The sequence below is a fragment of the Bison bison genome, unplaced genomic scaffold (assembly GCF_000754665.1).
Source record: "Bison bison bison isolate TAMUID 2011002044 unplaced genomic scaffold, Bison_UMD1.0 scf7180017864193, whole genome shotgun sequence".
NCBI lineage: Eukaryota > Metazoa > Chordata > Mammalia > Artiodactyla > Bovidae > Bison > Bison bison.
In genome coordinates this window covers 3,599,114-3,620,485 of record NW_011494765.1, presented here as the reverse complement: position 1 = coordinate 3,620,485, position 21,372 = coordinate 3,599,114, and the positions used below count along the sequence as shown (strand labels likewise).

Sequence of the window (21,372 nt, the reverse complement as noted above, 5' to 3'; positions counted from 1 at the left end):
AACAATGATGGTAAGGATGAGGGTAAATAGAAACTTTTGTAAATCATTTACTGGAGTATAGATAAACTGGTAAAGCATTTTTGAAAAGCTACTGATAGTAATTACTGATGGAAAAATTAGACATGTACATATCTTTTGATCCATCAGCGCACACCTAGAGATGTATGTACCAGGATACTTAGCATTGCTTTACAAAGACAAAAAAACTGAGTTTTCATTTGCAGAACAAGGGGTTAACAAGCTACTTACTACCCAGCAGGAAAACAGCCACTGGAAAACATGAGACTGATATATTTGCCCAGACATAACATGGATAGATTTCTTATACATACTGTTAAGGAAAGAGGAAAGTCAAAGAATATTATATATAGCATTTATACAAATAATAATAACAACAACATACTAACAGCTACATAGCTTGGGCAGTTTCAGGCTACTCTATGAACATTATTAGCTCATTTAATCCTCACCAGGAAAGGATTAAATTGAGGAAAGTTCTGTTGTTGATCTTACTTTAGAGACAAGGAAACTGAGGCAGTAAGAGGTAGAGTATCCTGACCAAGGTCACTCAGCTAGTAAGTGGAGGAGTCAAGATCTGAACCCAGGTTGGAGAGTTAGAGTCTATGCTTCTGACCACTAGACTACAGCCTCTCTATATATATAAACAGGTACTTGCAAATTCACAAAAAAGAATGGGAAGGATACAGACCAAACTGTTAACAATAGTTACTTGTTATTGGGGTAAAACAACACTTTACAAATAATGCGCTGCTGCTGCTGCTCGGTCGCTTCAGTTGTGTCCGACTCTGTGCGACCCCATAGATGGCAGCTCACCAGGCTCCCCCATCCCTGGGATTCTCCAGGCAAGAACACTGGAGTGGGTTGCCATTTCCTTCTCCAATGCATGGAAGGGAAAAGTGAAAGTGAAGTCGCTCAGTCGTGTCCGACCCTCAGCGACCCCATGGACTACAGCCTTCCAGGCTCCTCCGTCCATGGGATTTTCCAGGCAAGAGTACTGGAGTGGGGTGCCATTGCCTTCTCCGAAATAATGCGCTAGTTAACGAATAGAACCAGTTACTAGATCCCCTGGATGTCTGCCTATTCAAGAACCAGTGCAGATGCTCCCTTCAGGTCTCATCTCCCTTATCTGGAGACATCGTACCAACTCTCCCTTTCAGTGATTTGGATCTTTCAAAAACACAGCTCACCACCCACAGCTCTCAACTCCAGCCACATCTCCTCTTCCTGATATACACCATCCTCACACAAACAGCCTCTTAATACTGTAAATGTGGATCACAAAACTTGAGAAAGGTGGCCCTGAAGCATTCTGAGTCTTGGGCATTAAGGAGTAATCCAACAAGTATTTCACAAGCATGCAATAGTGTATTTCTTGCCTACATATGTAATGTAAGCCTGGATCATAAATTTAGGGGGAAGATTTCTGACAGGCTTAGAAACAAACAGATTCTCTAGTTAACCCTGAATTAACATAAAATTAAAGCGAACCAGAACTTCCACTTCCAGGAGTATGGAATAGATATACTTTTTCCTATTCCTCCTACGTACAACTGAAAACCCTGAACATTATATGAAACAAACAGTAAGTGGACTCTGAAAGGTGAGAGAAGAAGGCAAGCAGGTAGGGACCTCGGGACCCAAGGTACAACATGGTTTCTGTCAGCCTGACACATCCCTGACTTGGAGCGAAAGAGGCCAGCAACCCGGAAACAGCAACAGACACAGACCAAAAATTGCCCCCTGCTCCTGACAGCTGCTTTTGCTAGAGGGGCTCCTAGCAAGACAGACACTTTCAGGCGGTAACAGATTCCAGCCAAATATCACATAAAATCCAGCAGCCCCACCCCTACTCATGCCAGCAAAACCAAGATAGGGAGCCCAGACTTCCACTCTCACCAAGCTATAACAAGGTATCCCCACACCTCAAGATGGTGCCAGGGAAGGCCAAGCAGGGAGCCAGGACTTTCACCATGATAATCTATCTACCGAAGCCAGCTCCCCAGCCCTGTGATGTCAGTGGAGGCCACAGGGGGAGCTGTAATGAGAAACTCCTGCTAGGAAGGTTTAAGTGAAGCCTGGAGAAGGCAGTGGCACCCCACTCCACTACTCTTGCCTGGAGAGTCCCAGGGACAGGGGAGCCTGGAAGGCTGCAGTCCATGGGGTCGCACAGAGTCGAACACGACTGAGCGACTTCACTTTCACTTTTCACTTTCATGCACTGGCGAAGGAAATGGCAACCCACTCCAGTACTCTTGCCTGGAGAATCCCAGGGACAGAGGAGCCTGCTGGGCTGTCGTCTATGTGGTCGCAGAGTCAGACTGAAGCGACTTAGCAACAGGAGCAGCAGAGAAGGCAATGGCACCCCACTCCAGTACTCTTGCCTGGAGAGTCCCAGGGATGGAGGAGCCTGCTGGGCTGTCTTCCATGGGGTCGCACAGAGTCGGACTGAAGCGACTTAGCAGCAGCAGCAGTAGGGAGTCAGAACCCCCCACCTCCATCTAGCAGTAACAAGGAGCCCCAACTCCTCAGGTGTCACCAAGGGGAGAAACTGGACTACTACTTCCTGTCAGGAATCAGAGCAGTGTCAAAAGAAGCCAGGTAAAATAGATTAAATAAAATCGAAAGTCATGTAGCATAGTACCCCAAATTTCCAGTCTCCTATCAAAACTCACTCATCAAATAAAATCATCAAGAAACAGAAAGATCTCAAACTGAACACAAATTAAAAAATGAATATGCCAAGGTCATGATTACAGAGATGTCAGAATGACCAGAAAAATTTTTTTAAAGCAATCATTGTGAAAATGCTTCACTGATCAATGATGAAAATGCTTGGAGCAGATGAAAAGACAAAAAGTCTCAGCAAAGAAACATAAAGTTTCATAAATAAATAGAAAATAAAAGAAGAACCAAAATGAAATTTTAGGACTGAAAAATATAATAACTGAAATCAATATAATAGATGGGCTCAACAGCAGAAAAGAAGACAGAAAAGAAAGAATCAGTGAACTGAGAGAGAGTATAGAAATTATCCAATATGAACAACAGAGAGAAAACAGACTGAAACAAAAAATGAACACAGTTTCAGGGACCCATGGGACTATAACAAAAGATCTAACATTCCTGCCATCAGAGTTTCAGGAGAGAAGAAAGAGGGTGAGGCTGAAAAATAACTTAATGTCTAAAAACTTCCTCAGATTTAGCAATAGGCACAAATTCACAGAATCAAGAAGGTAAGCAAACTTCAAACAGAATAAATCCACATAAATAAATCCAAATAAATCCACACCAAGACACATCACAGTCAAACTTCTGAAAAATTAGGACAAAGAAACATTTTTGAAGAATTGAGAAAAAAATGACACTTTACTTACAAGGGGAAGAACAATTTGAATGACTGCAGATTTCTCACTGGTAATCATAGTGGCCAGAAGGAAATGACATATCCTTTTTCAAGTGCTAAAAGAACTATCAACCCAGAATCTTATATCCAGTGAAATATCCTTCACGAATGAACAAGAAATAGAGACATTCTCAGATAAAGAAAAACTAAGTGAATTTGTCTCCAGCAGAAATACTCTAAAACATTAAAGGACACTCACTAAGCAGAAAATAAATGATAAAAGAAGGAACTTCGAAACACTGGGAAGGAAGAAAAAATATGCCAAGCAAAAATATGAGCAGATAAAGTAGACTTTTCATGCCTCTTGAATTTTTAAAATTATGTTTGATAATTAGAAACAAAAATTGTAACACTGCTGACATGGTTCTATATATATGTAGAAAAAAATATTTAAGATTATCATATTTATAAATGAAGGAGAGTAAAAGTAGTCATGTATGGATGTGAGAGTTGGACCATAAGGAAGGCTGAGCACTGAAGAATTGCCACTTTCAAACTGTAAGGAGATCAAACTAGTCCATCCTAAAGGAAATCAACCCTGATATTCACTGGAAGGACTGACGCTGAAACTGAAGCTCCAATACTTTGGCCACCTGATGTGAAGAGCTGACTCACTGGAAAAGACTCTGATGCTGGGAAAAGCTGACAGCAAAAGGAGAAGTGGGAGACAGAGGATGAGACGGCTGGATGGCATCACTGACTCAACAGACATAAGTCTGAGGAAATTCAGGGAGATGGTGATGGACAGGGAAGCCTGGTGTGCTGTGGTTCATGGGGTCACAAATTGTCCGACATGAACAGCAGTCACAAACAACAAAAGGATAGAGAAGAGAGCAGAGGTTCCGCACTTCACATACACCAGTAAAATGATGTCACCAGGGGAGTGTTACAGGCACACACATAGATACCAACAAAATGCAAGACCTAGAGCAACCTCTAAAAATGCCATACAGACAAGCACACGCAAAAACACTTCACTAAGCTAAAAATGAAATTCTAAAGAATGTTCAAGTAACTCACAGGAAGTCAGGAGAAAAATACAGGGGAAAAAACCTCTAGAAAATAAAAAATAAAATGGCAGCTTTAAGCCTTACCATATCAATAATTACACTAAATACAAACAGTCTTAATATACCAATTAAAAGAGATTGGCAAAGGAGATTTAAACCTTTGATCAAATTATGTGACATCTACAAGAAACTTATTTCAAACATAATTCTATAGGCAAGTTGAAAGTAAAAGTATGGGAAAAGATATATTATGAAAGCTTTAATAAAAAGGAAGCAGGAGTAGCTATACTGATATCAAATAAAACAGACTTCAGAGCCAAGAAAATTACCAGAAAGGGATATTATATAATGACAAAATGGCCAATACACCAAAAAGACATAGCAATCCTAAATGGTAAGTGTAAAAACAACAATGCTAAAAAATATGTGAAGAAAAAAACTGATACAAATGAAAGGAAAAAAAGACAATTCCAAAATTACAGTTTGAGACTTTCCTTTCTCAAAAATTAATAAAATGCCTGGACGGAAAATCAGCAAGGATACAGAGAAACACAAACAGCACTCTCAACCAAAAGGATCTAACTGATATTTAAAGAAAATCCCACTCAGTAACAGAAGACGACAGTCTTTTCAAGCAACCATGAATGCATGCCAAAATGGACCATTTCACGGGCTATAAAACAAACCTCAACAAATTGAAGAGAACTGAAGTCATTCAGAGTGTGTTCACCAATCACAGTGGAATCAAACTAGAAATCAATAAAAGAAAGATTACAGAAAGTCTAAATTCTTGGAAACTAAACGCAATTCTAAATACTCTATGGGTCAAAGAAGTCTAAAGAGAAATTTAAAAATATTTTGGAGAGAATGAAAACAAAAATAAAGCATATGAAAATTTGTGGGATACAGTTTAAGCAGTGCTGAGAAGGAAATTCTTAGCACTACATGCATATATTAGAAATGAAGAAGACTCTTAAATCAATAATCTAAGCTCCTACCTCAAGGATCGAGAAAAAGAGCAAAATAAACTCAAAGCAAGCAGAAGGAAAGGAATAATAAAGATAAAAGCAGAAATCAATAAATTTGAAAACACAATATAGAAAATACAATGAAATAAAGAAAAATTGCTTTAAATGTTAATAAAATTGACAAACTTCTATCTAGGAAGACAAATAAAGAGAGAAGACAAATTATTAATATCAGAAACACAGAGTATTATTATAGACTTTGCAGACATCAAAGGATAATAAAGGAATGCTACGAACAATTCTACACACGTAAATTTGGTAACTTGGATGAAACAGGTCAAGTCCTTGAGAAACACAAATTATCACAACCTACCCAATATGAAATACATTATTTGAATAGCCCTATAACTAGTAAGAATAGAGAATTCATCATTTTAAAACTTTCAAAAAATGAATTTCCAGGTCTAGACCTCACTAGACAATTTGACCTAATGTTTAAAGCCTATCCAAGCCTCTTATCCTCATCCATCAGAGGGCAGGCAGAATGAAAACCACAATTACAGAAAACTAGCCAAAATGATCACATGGATCACAGCTTTCTGTAACTCAATGAAACTATGAGCCATGCCATGTAGGGCCACCCAAGACAGACGGGCCATGGAGAGTTCTGACAAAACATGGTCCACTGGAGAAGGGAACAGCAATCCATTTCAGCATTCTTATCTTGAGAACCCCATTAACAGTATGAAAAGGCAAAAAGATATGACACTGAAAGATGAACCCCCAGGTTGGTAGGTGCCCAATATGCTACTAAGAAGAGCGGAGAAATAGCTGAAGAAGGAATGAAGAGGCTGAGCCACGACGTGAGGAGCCAACTCATTGGAAAAGACTTTGATGCTGGGAAAGACTGAGAGCAGGAGGCAAAGGGGGCAACAGAGGATGAGATGGCTGGATGGCATCATCGACTCAATGGACATGAGTCTGAGCAAACTTGATGGTGAAGGACAGGGAAGCCTGGTTTGCTGCAGTCCCTGGGGTCGCAAAGGTGTGGATACAACTGAGTGACTGAACAGTAACAACAACATTTTATTAACACCAACTCTACATAATCTCTTCCAGAAAACGGAATAGGAGGAACACTTTTCAATTCATTTTATGAATCCAGTATTACCAAACCAGATAAAAATGGTACAAAAAGGAAACTACAGATAAACATCCCTCATGAATACAGAATCAAAAATCCTAAACAAAATATTAAGAAAGAAGATTCAGCAATACACCATGACTAATTGGGACTTATTCAAGGGATGCAAGGCTGGTTCATTCTTTAAAGATCAATGTAATTCACCATGTTAACAGGCTAAAGGAAAAAAATCACATGATATATTAATCAATGCAAAAAAGGCATTTGACAAAATACCCATTCATAATAAAAATTCTTAGAAAAACAGAAAAAGAAAGAAACTTTCTCAACTTGATAAAGAGCATCTATAAAAAACAAAACCCCAAGCTAATGTCATACTTAATGGTGAAAGACTGAATGCTTTCCCCCTATGATCAAGAATAAAGCAAAGATGTCTACTCTTACCACTCTTTTCAAAATAGTGCTAGAAGTTCTAGCCATTACAATAAAGCAAAAAAGAGAAATAAGAGACATACCGGCTAGAAAGGAAAAAAGGATGATGGGATAGTCTACAGAGAAATCCCAAGGAATATACACTAATAAGTGAGTTCAGCAAGGTCTTAAAATTCAGCAAAAACAAACATACAAAACTCAATTTTACTGAAATATTTCTATGTAATAGCAATGAACACATGGACATCAAAATTAAAAATACAATTCCATTAACAATTGTTCAAAAAAAAAAAATAAAGCACTTAGGCTTAAATCAACCAAAACACATACAAAGCTTATCTGCTTGAATCTACAAAATGCTGCTGAAAGTAATTTTAAAAATAATAAATAAACGGAGGGACACACTATGTTCATGAGTTGTAAGACATAACATAATAAAGATGTGAAGTCTCCTCAAATTTATGTACAAATTTAAGGCTGTGATAATGTGATTTATAATAAAAAATGCATCTTTGGTCTTCACCCACAGTTCCTGGCTCACAGCTCCCCAAAACTTTGGAATCTCCTGAATAATAAGGGCAATGGGAGCATCTTTTGTCATAACATTTATTTTAAAAAGAAATTTTGGTCATGCCATGCAGCATGCAGGATCTTAGTTCCCCAAACAGGGAGCAAATCCATGGCCCCTACAGTGTAAGTAGAGTCTCAACCGGGACTGCCAGGGAAGTCCCTTGTCAGAATATTTGGTCTCTTCTCCTTAGTTCCTGCAATCACTTCAGAGCCATAAAAGTGAAGTATGTGTCTTGTTATTCATAACAAGTCCCTTTTCACAACTGGGTTAATGTTAATGTGGTAACTTTTGGAAAGCACCTAAAGGTGGGGACTGGTTGCCAGGGAAACCAACCATGAATAAAGGGCTGGAACTTTAGTCCTATTCCTTGATCTCCAGGAAGGGGAAAGGGGCTGGAGGTTGAATCAGTTACCAATGGGCATGAATTTAACCAGTCATACCCATGTAAAGAAGCATCCATAAAAACCCAAAAGGATGAGGTTCGGAGCGCTTCCGGGTTGGTGAACATAGGAGATTTGGGGAGAGTTGCATGCTAGGAAAAACAGCATGGAAGGTCCTCACCCTTTCCATACACCCTGCTCTATAAACTCTTCCATCTGGCTGCTCCAGCGGTATAGCCTCTCATAATAAACCAATGACCTAGTAAGTAAAATGTTTCTCTGAGTTCTGTAAGTCACTTTAGCAAAGTAATTGAACCTAAGGAATGAGGTCATTCGAACCCCTGAACTACAGCCAACTGGTTAGATACACAGGTGATAATCTGGGCTGGTGATTAGCACCTAAGTTGGGGTGGGGCACGGTGCAGTCTTGTGGGATTGAGCTCTTAACCTGTGGACTCTGAAGCTACTTCCAGGTAGACAGTGTCAGAAGTGTTCAACTATAGGGCACCTACAGGTGGTGTCTGGGAACTGCTTGTTGTTGATATAGGGAACCACCTCCCTGTTGGTCCACAGCCCCTTTTACACATTAATTCCCATCTAAATTCCAGTAAGATTATTCTAAAATTTATATGGAAAGACAAAGGAACTTGAATAGTTAAAAACAATACCTTAAATGAAGTATTAAGTTGAAGAAAACATTTTACCCAATTTCAAAACTTACTATAAAGCTAAAACAATCAGTACTCAGTGGTACTGGCAGAGGGCTAGACACACAGAATAAAACTGAACAGTGAGTCACACAAATATGCCCGACTGATTTGTTTTATAAAGGTTCAAAAGCAATTCAACTTTGAACAAATGGTACGGGAGCAGCTGTTCATGCATTGAGGAAAATAAGAACTCTGACCTAAATCCACACCTTATATAAAAACTAAGTCAAAATTTAACACAGACTTGTTAAATGTAAAACTGTAAAATATGTAGAAAAAATATAAGAGAAAATCTCCAGGATCCAGGGCTAGACTAAAAGTTATAAGACTTAACACCAAAAATATGATTGATAAACTGATAAATTGGATTTCATCAAAATTTAAAGCTTTTGCTCTATATAAGATCCTGATAAGATAAAAAGACAACTGAAAACTAGAAGAAAATGTTTCCAAACAACAAGACTCACATTTATAATATACGAAGAACTCTTAAAACTCAACAGTAAAAAACCAAACAATCCAATTATAAAATGAGTAAGAAATGAAGCAACATTTCACTGAAGAAACAGAGATGGCAGATAAGCACAGGAAAAGATCATCATTAGCCACTAGATGAACATAAATGAAAACCAAACGAGTTATTACCACAACCCTATCAGAATGGCTAAAAGCAAAAACAAGAACAACAAATGTTGACAGTGAAAGACGCTGGAAAAGAAGTGGCAAAACGGGGAGAAATGTAAAAGGTTACGAGCCACCCAGGAAAGCAGTTTGGCATATTCTTACAAAACTGAATATCCAACTACCACACGGCCAGCAAGCACACTCCTAGGCATTTATCCCGGAGGAATGAAAGGGCACATTAACACAGAAACCTGTGAAAAGCATTTATAGCAGCTTTAATCATGATAGCTCCAAATTGGATAAACAACCAAGATGTCCTTCAATGGGTAAATCGTTAAACAATTTGCGCTGCAGTCGTATCAATTAAATCTATGCAGCAATAAAAAGGAACAAACTATTGACATACGCAATAGATTTTCTAGATGAAATCTCCAGAGTTATGCCGAGTTTTTGAAAACGTAACAAAAAAACTTGCAAAATATTACATGGTATATGATTTCATTCATATAACATTCCTGAAAAGACAAAATTATAGAAATGAAGAACAAATTAATGGTTGTCAGTGGTTAAAGAGGAGTTAGTTAATTTCTAGAGACAGAACACAATTTGATATGCAAACCAACCAATCCTGAGGCCATATGCCCACCTGCCCTCTTTTCTCAGGCTCCTTCAGTCTGAAACACTCTCTCCCTGCCCTAAATCACCCCAAGGCCAGCGATGTGACAACTAAGGCCACCCTGAAAGCCCAGAGCAAGCTGAAATTATTTAAACTAGACAATCCTAAATCTGCTTATGCTGCCCTGCCTTGCCTTCCCCACAGAAATCGCTCCTCCCTCCCTCTGCCTGCTGACCAACCCCTGGTGCCTCCCTGTGTGGCCCTCCATGGAGTGGATGGATCCCTCCTCTTAAACTGTGAGAATAAACTCTCCTTCCAGTGGCAGTGTTCTGCTGATCTGTTGGCCTCACCACACCCGAATAAAAATAAAATCCCAGGTAGTACATTTTAGAAGTGAAATGTTTTGCATTTTGACCGTATCCCTGTCCATATCCTGGTTATGATGCTCTACTAGAGTTTCAAAGATGTTACCGTTGGGGGGAAACAGGTTAAAAACAAGCTCTCCCAGTAGTATGTCTTACAAATGCATGTGAATCTAACTATCTCAAAATTAAAAGTTTGACTGAAAAAAAATGAAAGAAAGATTAAAGCAAGTCCCTCTTCTTTCCCATTAATCCACTCTGTGAGGTTTCTTTGTCAGGAGCCTTTGTAAATGGTGAATAGGAGGTTGCAGTGAGCAGGATGGAGTGCCAGCACGCTGCAGTGCCCCCCAGTCCTCTCTCCTTTCCCACTGATCCCACTATGGAACAAGTCATTAGCGAGAATAAAGTCTTTGGGTCAAAACCAAAATGCATACTTGGTGGGGGAGAGCAGCCTAGAAGGAGGCAATTCAAGCCAGGATCTCTGAGAGTCATCCTGACAACAGCGATGCTTGGGTTGCACGCCCCTCCTGGAAGCCAGGCACGTGTGCATGTCAGTGGCCCTGCCCAGCCACCCGGTGCAGCTCCACTGGCCAGGGCTCTGCAGGGCACCCGGGAAGGTGCAGGGCTGATGCTGTTACCGAAGCTGGCTAATCCAGACCACAGGAAACAAAGGCCCAAGGGCGGGCCATAAAGTCACCTTCTGTGTTTTCAGTGAATCTTTATCATTTTATTTTCCTACAAAACAAAAGGCAGGAACACCTGGTGCCTTTTATGAAAACCAGCTCTGGTTCTGAAAATGAACCAGCGTGTGGTGGGGCTCGGGTCTGAGGTCACGTCCGCCCTTGGGAGCAGGCCCTGGGCAGCGAAGCCACATGGGGCAGGAGCTGGGGAGAGTGGGAAGAGGCTGCCGCACCTGCTTCTGCATCTGCTTTGTGGAGCCAGAGCTTCGGGGGCAGGGAGGAGGGCGCGGCCCTCCTGTCTTCTGGCCCCGAGGAGTGGGGTGGTCCTCCTGCCTGGTCCTCCTGCCTGGCTCGGGCCTCCCCACAGCATCAGCTTTCTGGAGACTCACATGACAGCTGTGCTCAGGCCGGACGTGTGATTATGTTCCACAGTTTCCACCTGATATCTACAATATGCTTTTAATTAGATATCATGACCATCTTCGCATGTCTTTCACTGACTTTTTAAAATTTCTTGAGCTGTATGTAAAAATACCAACGTGCTTGAATTAGGCTTCAGCACTTGGCGAATTATTTTTTTCTTTCTCCAGTTTTGTAGGCTGAAATTCACTTGCAGATTTAAACTCATCCTTCTCTATGGCACTGGACAACAGCCCACAGCCCCAGAGGGGGGCTGGCCTCTCCTAGCACCCCAGAGCCCCTCATTTGGCAGTTTAAGCATCAGAATCTTTGAATAATTTCCCATTATTTAGGAAATCTCAAATATATAAACTATACAGGTCCAGCAGTTTATAAGAAATGTTTTGCTGTTTAATCAGTCCCAGAAATAAATGGGAGTGTTGAGAGAAAGGAAGCGGGAGAAGAGGAAGCACAGAAGAAATGGGAAGTAAAGACCTAGGGGAGGATGGGTCCACGCACGGCCCTCGGGGGCCCATTTGCTGGTCAGAGGCCATGAGCAAGGCTGGCTTCCCAGCACGCAGCCCTGGGAGGGGCCAAGAATGACACAAACACAGCCTTCTGGGACATCTTTGGTGGGCCACTGAGTGCGAGTCTGCCTGCCAACGCAGGAGACACAGGTTCCATCTCTAGTCTGGGAAGATCCCACAAGCCAAGGGGCAACTAAGCCTAGGCACCACAACTACTGAGCCTGTGCTTTAGAGTCTGCACTCCCCAACAAGAGAAGCCACCGCAATGAGAAGCCCACACACCACGATGAAGAGCAGCCCCGGCTCACCGCAACTACAGCAAGCTGGCGGGCAACAGAGAAGATCTAGCACAGCCCAAACATTCATTAATTTTAAAAACACACGACTTCCTGGGCTTTTCTCTGACCAGTCTCTGGACACCAAGTCCTCGGCTCCTCGGGGGCCTTGCTTCATCAGACAGCTATCACCGACCACACTCACTCAACACCTGCCCACCCTTAAACAAAGGCAAGAAGACTCCTGATCCCAAGGCATCCTCTAGCCGCCACCCTCCCTTCTTTAAGGCATCTGTGCCCATACCTCCCACTTCAGGTGGACCCTTTGAGCCCACTGGCAGTCTTCTGAGCCACCACCAACTTCACAAGCACCTTCTAGTAACTCAGCCCAGTAGAAACAGTTCTGCTACTGCTGCTAAGTCGCTCCAGTCGTGTCCGACTCTGTGCGACCCCATAGATGGCAGCCCACTAGGCTCCCCCGTTCCTGGGATTCTCCAGGCAAGAACACTGGAGTGGGTTGCCATTTCCTTCTCCAATGCATGAAAGGGAAAAGTGAAAGTGAAGTCGCTCAGTCAGGTCTGACTCTTAGCGACCCCTTGGACTGCAGCCTACCAGGCCCTCCGTCCATGGGATTTTCCAGGCAAGAGTACTGGAGTGGGGTGCCATTGCTCTCTCCCAGAAACAGTTCAGCCTCATTTTATTTACCCCTTACAGAGCTTTGACTAATACTGACCACCCCTTCTAGAAATACTCATTTTTCCCCCGTTTCTTACTAATTTTCCATCCACCTCTCTGGATGCTCAGCCCTAGGCCCCCGAGTGCCTCCTTCTCCCCACTCCTAATTGTTGATGCTACAGTGGACTCTGATAAGGAGTCTGAGGTGACAGGACCATCTCCATGATGCTACAGGGTCTCCCATGTGATGATAACACTCAGACATCTCCCTGGACTTCAGACCTAAGGCTGCTCAACATCCCTACCCAGATATCACACGAGCACCCCAAGCTCAGTGTGTCCACAACTGAATCAACGGTTCCCCTCCACCCTCAATCTTCCTGGTTGTCTATGTCCCCATCTCAACAGAGAGCATCAACATCCCCCCAGCTGCTCAGCAAGACACCCTTCATGTCGCTCTGGTCCTTCCCTTTCTTCACCTCTGCACCTATCTCCCAACATTCAGCCTATGTTTTTTTCTGTGAAAGAATGTGCATTTGGGTCCCCAAGCCCCATGCTCCCACTTCCCTCCATTGTTGGTGGGTTAGGTTTCTACCCTCACACCCTATACCAACACAGACCCTACAAACTGAGCCCCCTGACTCAATATCTATGCCCTCCAATTCTCCTTCTACACACATCAAGGAAACTTTTAAAAACACAAATGTAAGAACCTTTTTCTTAAAGTCCTTTAATGACTCCTACCACCCTCAGAATAATGGCCAATGCCTTTGTGTAGCTTGTAATCCTCTGGTGTGACACGACCTTATCCACCCCCACTACCTCATCTCTCACCTTTCCCCTTTCACATGATGGAACCCCTCCCAGGATACTGGAATTCCCGGGGCTTCTGCACAATAGTAGGGGGTCAATAAACACCTGTGAAGCCGATGTGAGACGCAATAAACGCATAACATCGGGAAAAGCCTCACCAAGGAGTTTTCAAACTGGGTTCTGAAGGATGAGAAAAATTTTATCCAAAAAGGTGGGAACACAGGAATTTTGAAAATATGGGCCAAGTGGGTTCAAGGGTTTGATGGTACAAAGTGAAGTTGGTCAGTCGTGTCCAACTCTTTGTGACCCCATAGACTGTAGCCTATTAGGCTCCTCCATCCATGGGATTTTTCCAGGCAAGAGTGCTGGAGTGGGTTGCCATTGCCTTCTCCAGGGGATCTTCCCCACCCAGGAATCGAACCCAGGTCTCCCTCTTTGCAGGCAGACGCTTTACCGTCTCAGCCACCAGGGAAGCCCCTTATTCCAAATGTGAGAAACTAGAGGTTTGATGAGGTTGGAGGAGAAGAGAGTAGAAGGAAGTGAGACTGGAAGACACGTGTGTCAAGTTAAAGGATTTGGGTATCTGTCCTCTCTCTGGTTGTCTGAGAGGAAGATGCTCTTATAGAGAAGATCCATGGCTACCACTTATTGCTTACTGCCCAGGCCCTCACCCCGGAGGACTGCCTGGACTTACTGGTGATGGGAAACTGGACACAGAGTCTGGAAGAAGGGGGACTTGATCAATTCATCCCCCAGCCCCAAAATTTCACTTTACTCAACACTTGCTTGAGTGAGAACAGAAACACAAAATGTAACAACATTTTTCGAAGACAATAGGCAACACTTATCAAGTTTAAAATGTGAACACTCTGACCCGGTAATTTCAACCTATGAAATTATTCTATGGCACTAACAGGATGACCATGCCAAAATACAGACACAAGGGTGTTGTTTATTGCATTGAAAACAAAAATGGGAACAAATTCAATATTCTTCAATATTGAATTATTAGCCAAATTTTGGTGTGCATGTGTGCTAAGTCACTTCAATCCTGTCCGACTCTTTGCGACACCATGGACTGTAGCCTGCCAGGCTCTTCTGTCCAGGAGATTCTCCAGGCAAGAAAACTGGAGTGGGTTGCCATGCCCTTCTCCAGGAGAATCCTCCCAACCCAGGGATTGAACCCACTCCTCTTATGTCTCCTGTATTGGCAGGCAGCTTCTTTACTGCTTGCACCACCTAGGAAACAGCCAAACAATAAATATGCATTATTAACAGGAGGGGATACATATATATAGACTGATACTGAGCTAAGCCCACAATAAATTTTTTAAGTTATGAGAGTATAAATGGTACCATCTCATTTGTATTTTTAAAAAACCCACAAACACATACACAGAAAGTCTCCCCTGAGACCTTCTAAACTCTAAATCAGGACACATCAAAAATTAACAGGAAAAGCTAGTACAGCCCTTCCTGAGTTAGACTTGTGGGGTCCACAGGTACATATTATTTAAGAATGACTTAACTTAGACCAGCAGTTCTCAAAGTGTGGCCCCTGAACCAGCAGCATCAACATCAGTGGGCAATCGGTTAGAATGCAAGCTCTCAGCCCCACCCCAGACCTACTGCAGCAGGAATCTGGGGTGTGGGGTTCTCCAGAGGACTGAGGCCCTCCGAAGCGCGAGAACCCCTGACCTGGGCGTCTGGGAACAGTCCTTGAACTAGGTGATAAACTGTCACTTCTGGGTCACCATGCCACAAAGACTCCCATTTGCACACAGGGTTTCTCAGGAAGGGAAGGAAGGAGCTCTTGGAGCACAGTGAAGAAAAAGACAAAAAAAATCTCCAAGTCTCTCGGAGGCCAAGACTCAGTTTGGCTGGGCCTCCACACCTGGCAGTTCTAAACGCTGCCGTCAGGGAGAGTGAAGGCAGCCAGGAGAGGGCAGAAGCTGGGCACGGAGGGGCCAGAGGAAAGACCTGGGCCTTGGCAGCAACGTTCTAGATCTGAGCCTGTGGCTGCCAGGCAGGAAGGGGAGGCTAGGGGAGGCTATTTCAGAGGCAGCTGCAGAAACAGAGACGGTAAACTGAGAAGTTTAGCAAGTGATCCCCAGCCCCTACCTGAGGAACCATCCCCTAACAGGCAGAGAATTTGTCAAATTCAATTTTTATAAACAAACACTTGGCATCTTTTACTTCAAGCAGCACCAGGGCCTCTGCTCATTTTAAAATGGTTGTGTCCATCTGGCGTCCACTCTCGGGTTTGTGTGTCAGGGTACCTAGCGTGCTCTGAGCGCACAGAGGGATTAGGCCTCCAGCACATGCTGGAGAGGCCCCAGCTGTAGTCCACAGCAGAGCCTCCTTCGGCCGCCGCACTTCTGTCTCAGCATCTCTGTAGCCCGGCCACCGCCAAAAGCCTGGCACTTCGGTTTGGATGTCAACCTCCCACTAAACTCTGGATAAAGGGAAGGGGGGTGTCCTCCCCCATCCCCCTTGAACTCAGGGTCAGACCTCTGAGGAAGCAGATGCTTGTCTAGCGGTCAGCACAAAGACAGGACTCCTGCATCTCTCCCCGGAAGGGCTTTTGGAGGAGCTCGGACACTCAGTCTTGGCGTGTGGAGGCTGGGTAATTGCCGAGCTGACGCTCTGGAGCCTCCTGGCCTGCTCACCTTTCACGATGATGCCTGGTGCAGCCCCACCGGGAAATGTGCTTATTAATCTCACTCATTTGACACCGCGCTCTTCTGCCCTGAGCTCGACGTTAGGAGAAAATGATAGGGATAGATTCTGCTCCTGTCAGACTCACCAAGACTTTCAGAAAACCAGACTATCAAAGGCCATCTGCCGCCCACTTGCTCGGCATTCACAGTGACCCCAAAGGGGCCAGCAGAATGTTAAAGACACAGATCCACACGAGGGAACAGTCAGAAGACCCGGGTTTCCACCTCCCCCCCAGCCCTGCCCCCCACCCAGAGAGTCACCCTGGAGACGGTCCTCCCAGAGACAGGCGCGCACCAAGCCCCTGCCCTGATTCACGACTCACTGCTTCATATCTAATTCATCAAAAGACACTTGGGCTTCTCAAATAAGGAACATTTTTATTAGCTTCCCCAAGAGTTTTATGGCACAAAGCCATACCTAATGATTCTATTTTATGGCAAGTTATACATTCAAACAGTGCTTTGAAGTCAGGCAGCAGGTAAAACTCAAATCTTTGTCAAAAAAAAAAGATTCCCCCGTTCATTCACTTTAAAAATGTTTATAAGCTTTCCAGCAGCTGGGAAAGTGATGTGGAGGATTGTAACAGGCTCCCCCTTCCTCACATGGGAGCCAGCGTGGGCTGACGCGACAGGCACTGTTCACCATGGGGCTGATTTTGCCTGCCTGCCCCCTCCACCTGAGGACTTGTGCAAGTCTGAACACATTTTTGGCTGTCACACCTTGGGGGTTGGGGCTATTGGCATCGAGCAGGAAGAGGCCAGGGATGCTGTCCCCGCCATGCACAAGACAGCCCCACCACATACTACTATCTGATCATCTGGCCCAAGACGTCAGTAATGCCAAGGGTGAGAAACCCTGCCTTAGGGCTTCTTCTGGACTAGGCATGGCATGCCCCCCCAACTCACACCTCACATCAGACACTGATTTTATCACTGCACCAGGTGTTCAGTGCTGACAAATGAGACTTATATTCTTTTACTCTTACGTATTCTGGGTATACATTTTCAATGAGCAAGAATAAAACGTCATCCCAAACAAAATCAGTTCAGTTCGGTTCAGTCTCTCAGTCGTCTCTAACTCTTTGTGAACCCATGAACCGCAGCATGCCAGGCCTCCCTGTCTATCTCCAACTCCCGGAGTTTACCCAAACTCATATCCATTGAGTCAGTGATGCAATCCAGCCATCTCGTCCTCTGTCATCAAACAAAATAAGGAAAGTGAAAAATAAGACCACCTTAGGGGTTTCCCTGGTGGTTCAGTGGTAAAGAATCTATCTGCCGATGCAGAAGACGCAGGTTCGAGCCTGATCCGGGAAGATCCCACATGCCACGGAGCAACTAAGCCCTGTGCCACAACTACTGAAGCCCGCATGCCCTAGAGCCTGCGCTCTGCCACAGGAGAAGCCACTGCAGTGAGAAGCCCCCACACCACAGCTAGAGAGTAGTCCCCGCTCACCGTAACTAGAGAGAAGCCTTTGCACAGCCATGAAGATCGAGCACAACCAAAAATAAATAATAATTTAAAAAAACCCTCCACCTTAGAAGTTCAGAACACATGACAATAGTCACCGTTAACTAAAGCCTCCCAATAGTTCCTCTGCACATTTTAAGCCCCACCCAAGTTGGAATTTATCTACTGAAAAAACAATATAATTAATTCGAGCCATCGGTACTACTGAACATCACCACAGACGTGTGCTGAAAAGCAAAGCCAATTCTCTACTAAATTGTGGTGATGCGGTCATCACAGCCCTGGGCTTGAGTCACCTGATTCACCACTCCCAAGCGCTGGGTCTCCATCACTTCCCTTCTCGGAGCTTGTGTTCTCCTGATCAGCACAGTGGACAGAAGGCAACTTGCCCTCCCACCCTTCAGGGAATTGTGAGAGCCAGCTGAGTTCATGGGTGGGAAAAACTGCTTTGTAAACTGTAAGAAGCTATATAAACACATGTCAATATATTTTTAACATTTATACAAGACAATCTGTGACAACCAAGGGTCTTTCAGATGCTTGGATTCTTTTCATGAAATGTCACAACTAAAAATGACTTTGGAAATCAACTAATTCAATCCCTTAATTTTACAGAATGTGAAGATGACCATCACAGAGGTCAAGTGACCCAGCTAAGGCCAAGCAACAGCCCAGATGGGCTCAGGTCCAGCCAGGACACTTGCCACACCTTGCCACTGGTGGTGCTTTCCCTTCCTGTTTAAGTTCCTAGAGTGCAGAAACACATCTTACACACGACGTTCAGAGGGTCTTGAACAAAGTAAACAAATATTTGCCAAATCAATGAATCTTGACTTACCACATCGTAGCCTGTCGGGGCTCGGTTCCGAGAAGCCACCACCCCGACTCCTGTGATGGGATCCATTGACGTCTCTGGCAAGGCTTCTGAAAGGTCTTTGACTTCAGGCATGGTGGCTTGCTCCTGATTCCAAAAAGGAAAAAGAAAGCACAAAATTCAAATGGAGCATTTAAAGTGAGCAATACAAAGTCTCAAACAGAACCAGAATCCTGGGGCAAATATCCTGAACTCAGCTTCACATACATGGACCAGCTAAGGGAGCCCTGGCTTTACCTGACCCTTTCCTCAGATCAAGAATTCAAGTAGGGATTTCCCTGGTGGTCCAGTGGCTAAGGCTCTGTGCTCCCAAAGCCAGGAGGCCTGGGTTTGATCCCTGGTCAGGGAACTAGATCCCACAAGCCACAATTAAGAGTTCACATGCTTCAACAAAGATCAAAGATCCCATATGCCCCAACTAAGACCTGGCACAGCCAAATACATAAACAAATACTCTATTAAAAAAAAAAAAAAAAAAATTCAAGTCATCTCCAGCTCCTGCTCTTCTCAAGTGAGTTTTGAACACTCTCCCGCCCTGCTGTCTGACTTCTGTACAGATACCAGCAGCTTCTCTGAGGATAAATCAGACATGGTTAAATCTAGCAACACCTTCCATCTCTCCCCCTCACAGCATCTCCTGGCAGAAGAACAGCCCTCCAAATCCACAGCCATGACTACATCCAAGGGTGGGCTGTTGGGGAGGCAGAGCTTTGTGAACACATAGAGGAAAGTGCTCTTGCCATGGAGGACACAGAAAGGCAATGGAGTCCAGGCTCCATGACTACAGCTGGTGAGCAGGCAAGCAAAGATTCAGGACACCGACAGCTGCAGAGCTGCTGTGAGAACTAAGGGAATCCCGTAAACGAAGGGCCTGGAGAGGTCCCCTGGCACACAGTAGGCCCTCAGCAAAATGCAGGTGAGAAGGGTGGGTGAGGGACACAAAGGTCCAGTGTAGTCAGCCAGAAGCGTGGTCACGGCTGTTCCCAAGAGGACCGGGGGGTCCCTTTGTTGTGTTTAATCCCAGGGTCATGTGGACACTTACTCAAAGCTAAACACGAACAATGACTGTAATTCTTGTTGGACACTGGGAGGAAGGGAGGGAAATGAAATTATTATTCTGCTGCTGCCTGCCTCCTGATGTGACCGGAGGAGACCAACAGAATATAGAGAGCACTGGGTCTGGGCAGCTCCAGTGGCAGTGTACCAGAAAGCATATAAAATGGTAACACCTTATGTAAATGACTTCTAGAGCTTTTTCAAAGGACCAGCAGTGGAAAACAGCAAGTTAAATTCTACCTCCTTCTGCAGCGATTTCATTCCACTGGCTGTAGGGTCTGTCGGATCTCTCAAGGCTGGTTACTGCTGCTAAAGCAAACCAAACACTCTCGTCTAACTGGGCAGCCAGTAGGAATATTTTAAGTTCTCAGCCTAGAATCAGAAAAGGCAGAGGCCATTAAAAATGACTACAGCCTCCTCCGTAGAAACAACCAGAGGGCTGTATGCAAGTCACCGTGTAATCAGCATTCCCTGGAACCCACGAAAGGCTCCAGAAACAGGCTCGTCAGTGCCAGGGAGCTAATTCTCTGATCAAGGCTAGGAAGCGCCTGGCAGCAGCCACAGTCTCAGCTTCTGTTTATGACAAAAGCCAAACTAAGTTAAGCTTTACTTAATTCTACTGAAAATAAGCTTCTGGAAGTAAAGGGCAGGGGGGCAGGACATCACACCGCATCACTGAATCGTTTTCTATTTTCAGATCTTATTTACCAGGCAAGTTTATCTGCATAAAGCACAGGGCTCAGTGCTTCCTGCACACAGTAGGCACTGAGTGAATATTTCCTGAATGAATCCGCAGGGATGCCCCCAGTCAGGAAGGTTTAGAATTCACTATCTGCACCAGCAGAATCCAAAGCAAACTGATCAAAAAGTACTTCATTTGGAAAACTCGGTATTCTTGGTTAACATGGAAATAACATCGCTGCCGTTAGCAAAATACTGTTATACCTGCTGTTGGTTACCGAAATGCTTTGCAATTAACAACTCATTAACAGAAGGCACTGAATTCTGCCAGTGCTAAAATATCATGCTGTGAATTTAATAAAGAACATAAGACGTAAGTTTTATTATTATTATTATTATTAAGATAGTGCTGCCTCTACTATCTGAGGTGGGGGGTGGGGAGCATGGGAATAAATAAGAAATATTTTATTCGCTGAGGGATGCCCCATCCTCGGGTCACTGCATCCCGGTCCAGGTACCAACCGCCCTCCTCTGCTCTGCAGCGCGAGCAAGTTGCGGGAGCGGGGGAGGCTGACGCCGCTGCTCCCACAATGCACCGGGCAGCCGGGCACCGGGCCCCAAGATGGCTGCGGGCAGCCTCCTGAGCAGACAAAGGAGCCGGCCGGCGGGCTGCGGGCCTGCAGGCTGGGAGGATGCGGCGGGCAGGGCATTTAGCACTGAGCATCTCAGATGCACGCCTCCACCCCCGCCCCCACACCCCACACACCCCCCCAGTGGCAGTGCCCTGGGGGATCCAGCAGCCTTTGTGAAATACAGACAAATGACTCCTCGCTGGGACGGCGGAGGAAAGCGCCACCACCAGCAAAGGAAGCTTTTAATGAGAAACGCCCAAGATATCCATGGCAGAGGCAATCACTCAGAGCCGCTTGCCCTGAATTACATATTTTCTGACTGCAAATT

At 44.3% G+C, this 21,372-nt stretch overlaps 1 protein-coding gene across 3 annotated transcripts in view; it reads right to left on the bottom strand.

Moving 5' to 3' along the window:
- Window positions 1-21,372, bottom strand: part of MVB12B (multivesicular body subunit 12B) — a 193,686-nt gene that overhangs the window by 161,015 nt on the left and 11,299 nt on the right. For all 3 annotated transcript variants that reach the window (XM_010844089.1, XM_010844087.1, XM_010844088.1), the window contains exon 2: window positions 18,640-18,762. In XM_010844089.1, coding sequence (XP_010842391.1) covers window positions 18,640-18,750 — 111 coding nt within the window. In that variant the 5' untranslated portion in view covers window positions 18,751-18,762. The remainder of the gene's footprint in view (window positions 1-18,639; window positions 18,763-21,372) is intronic.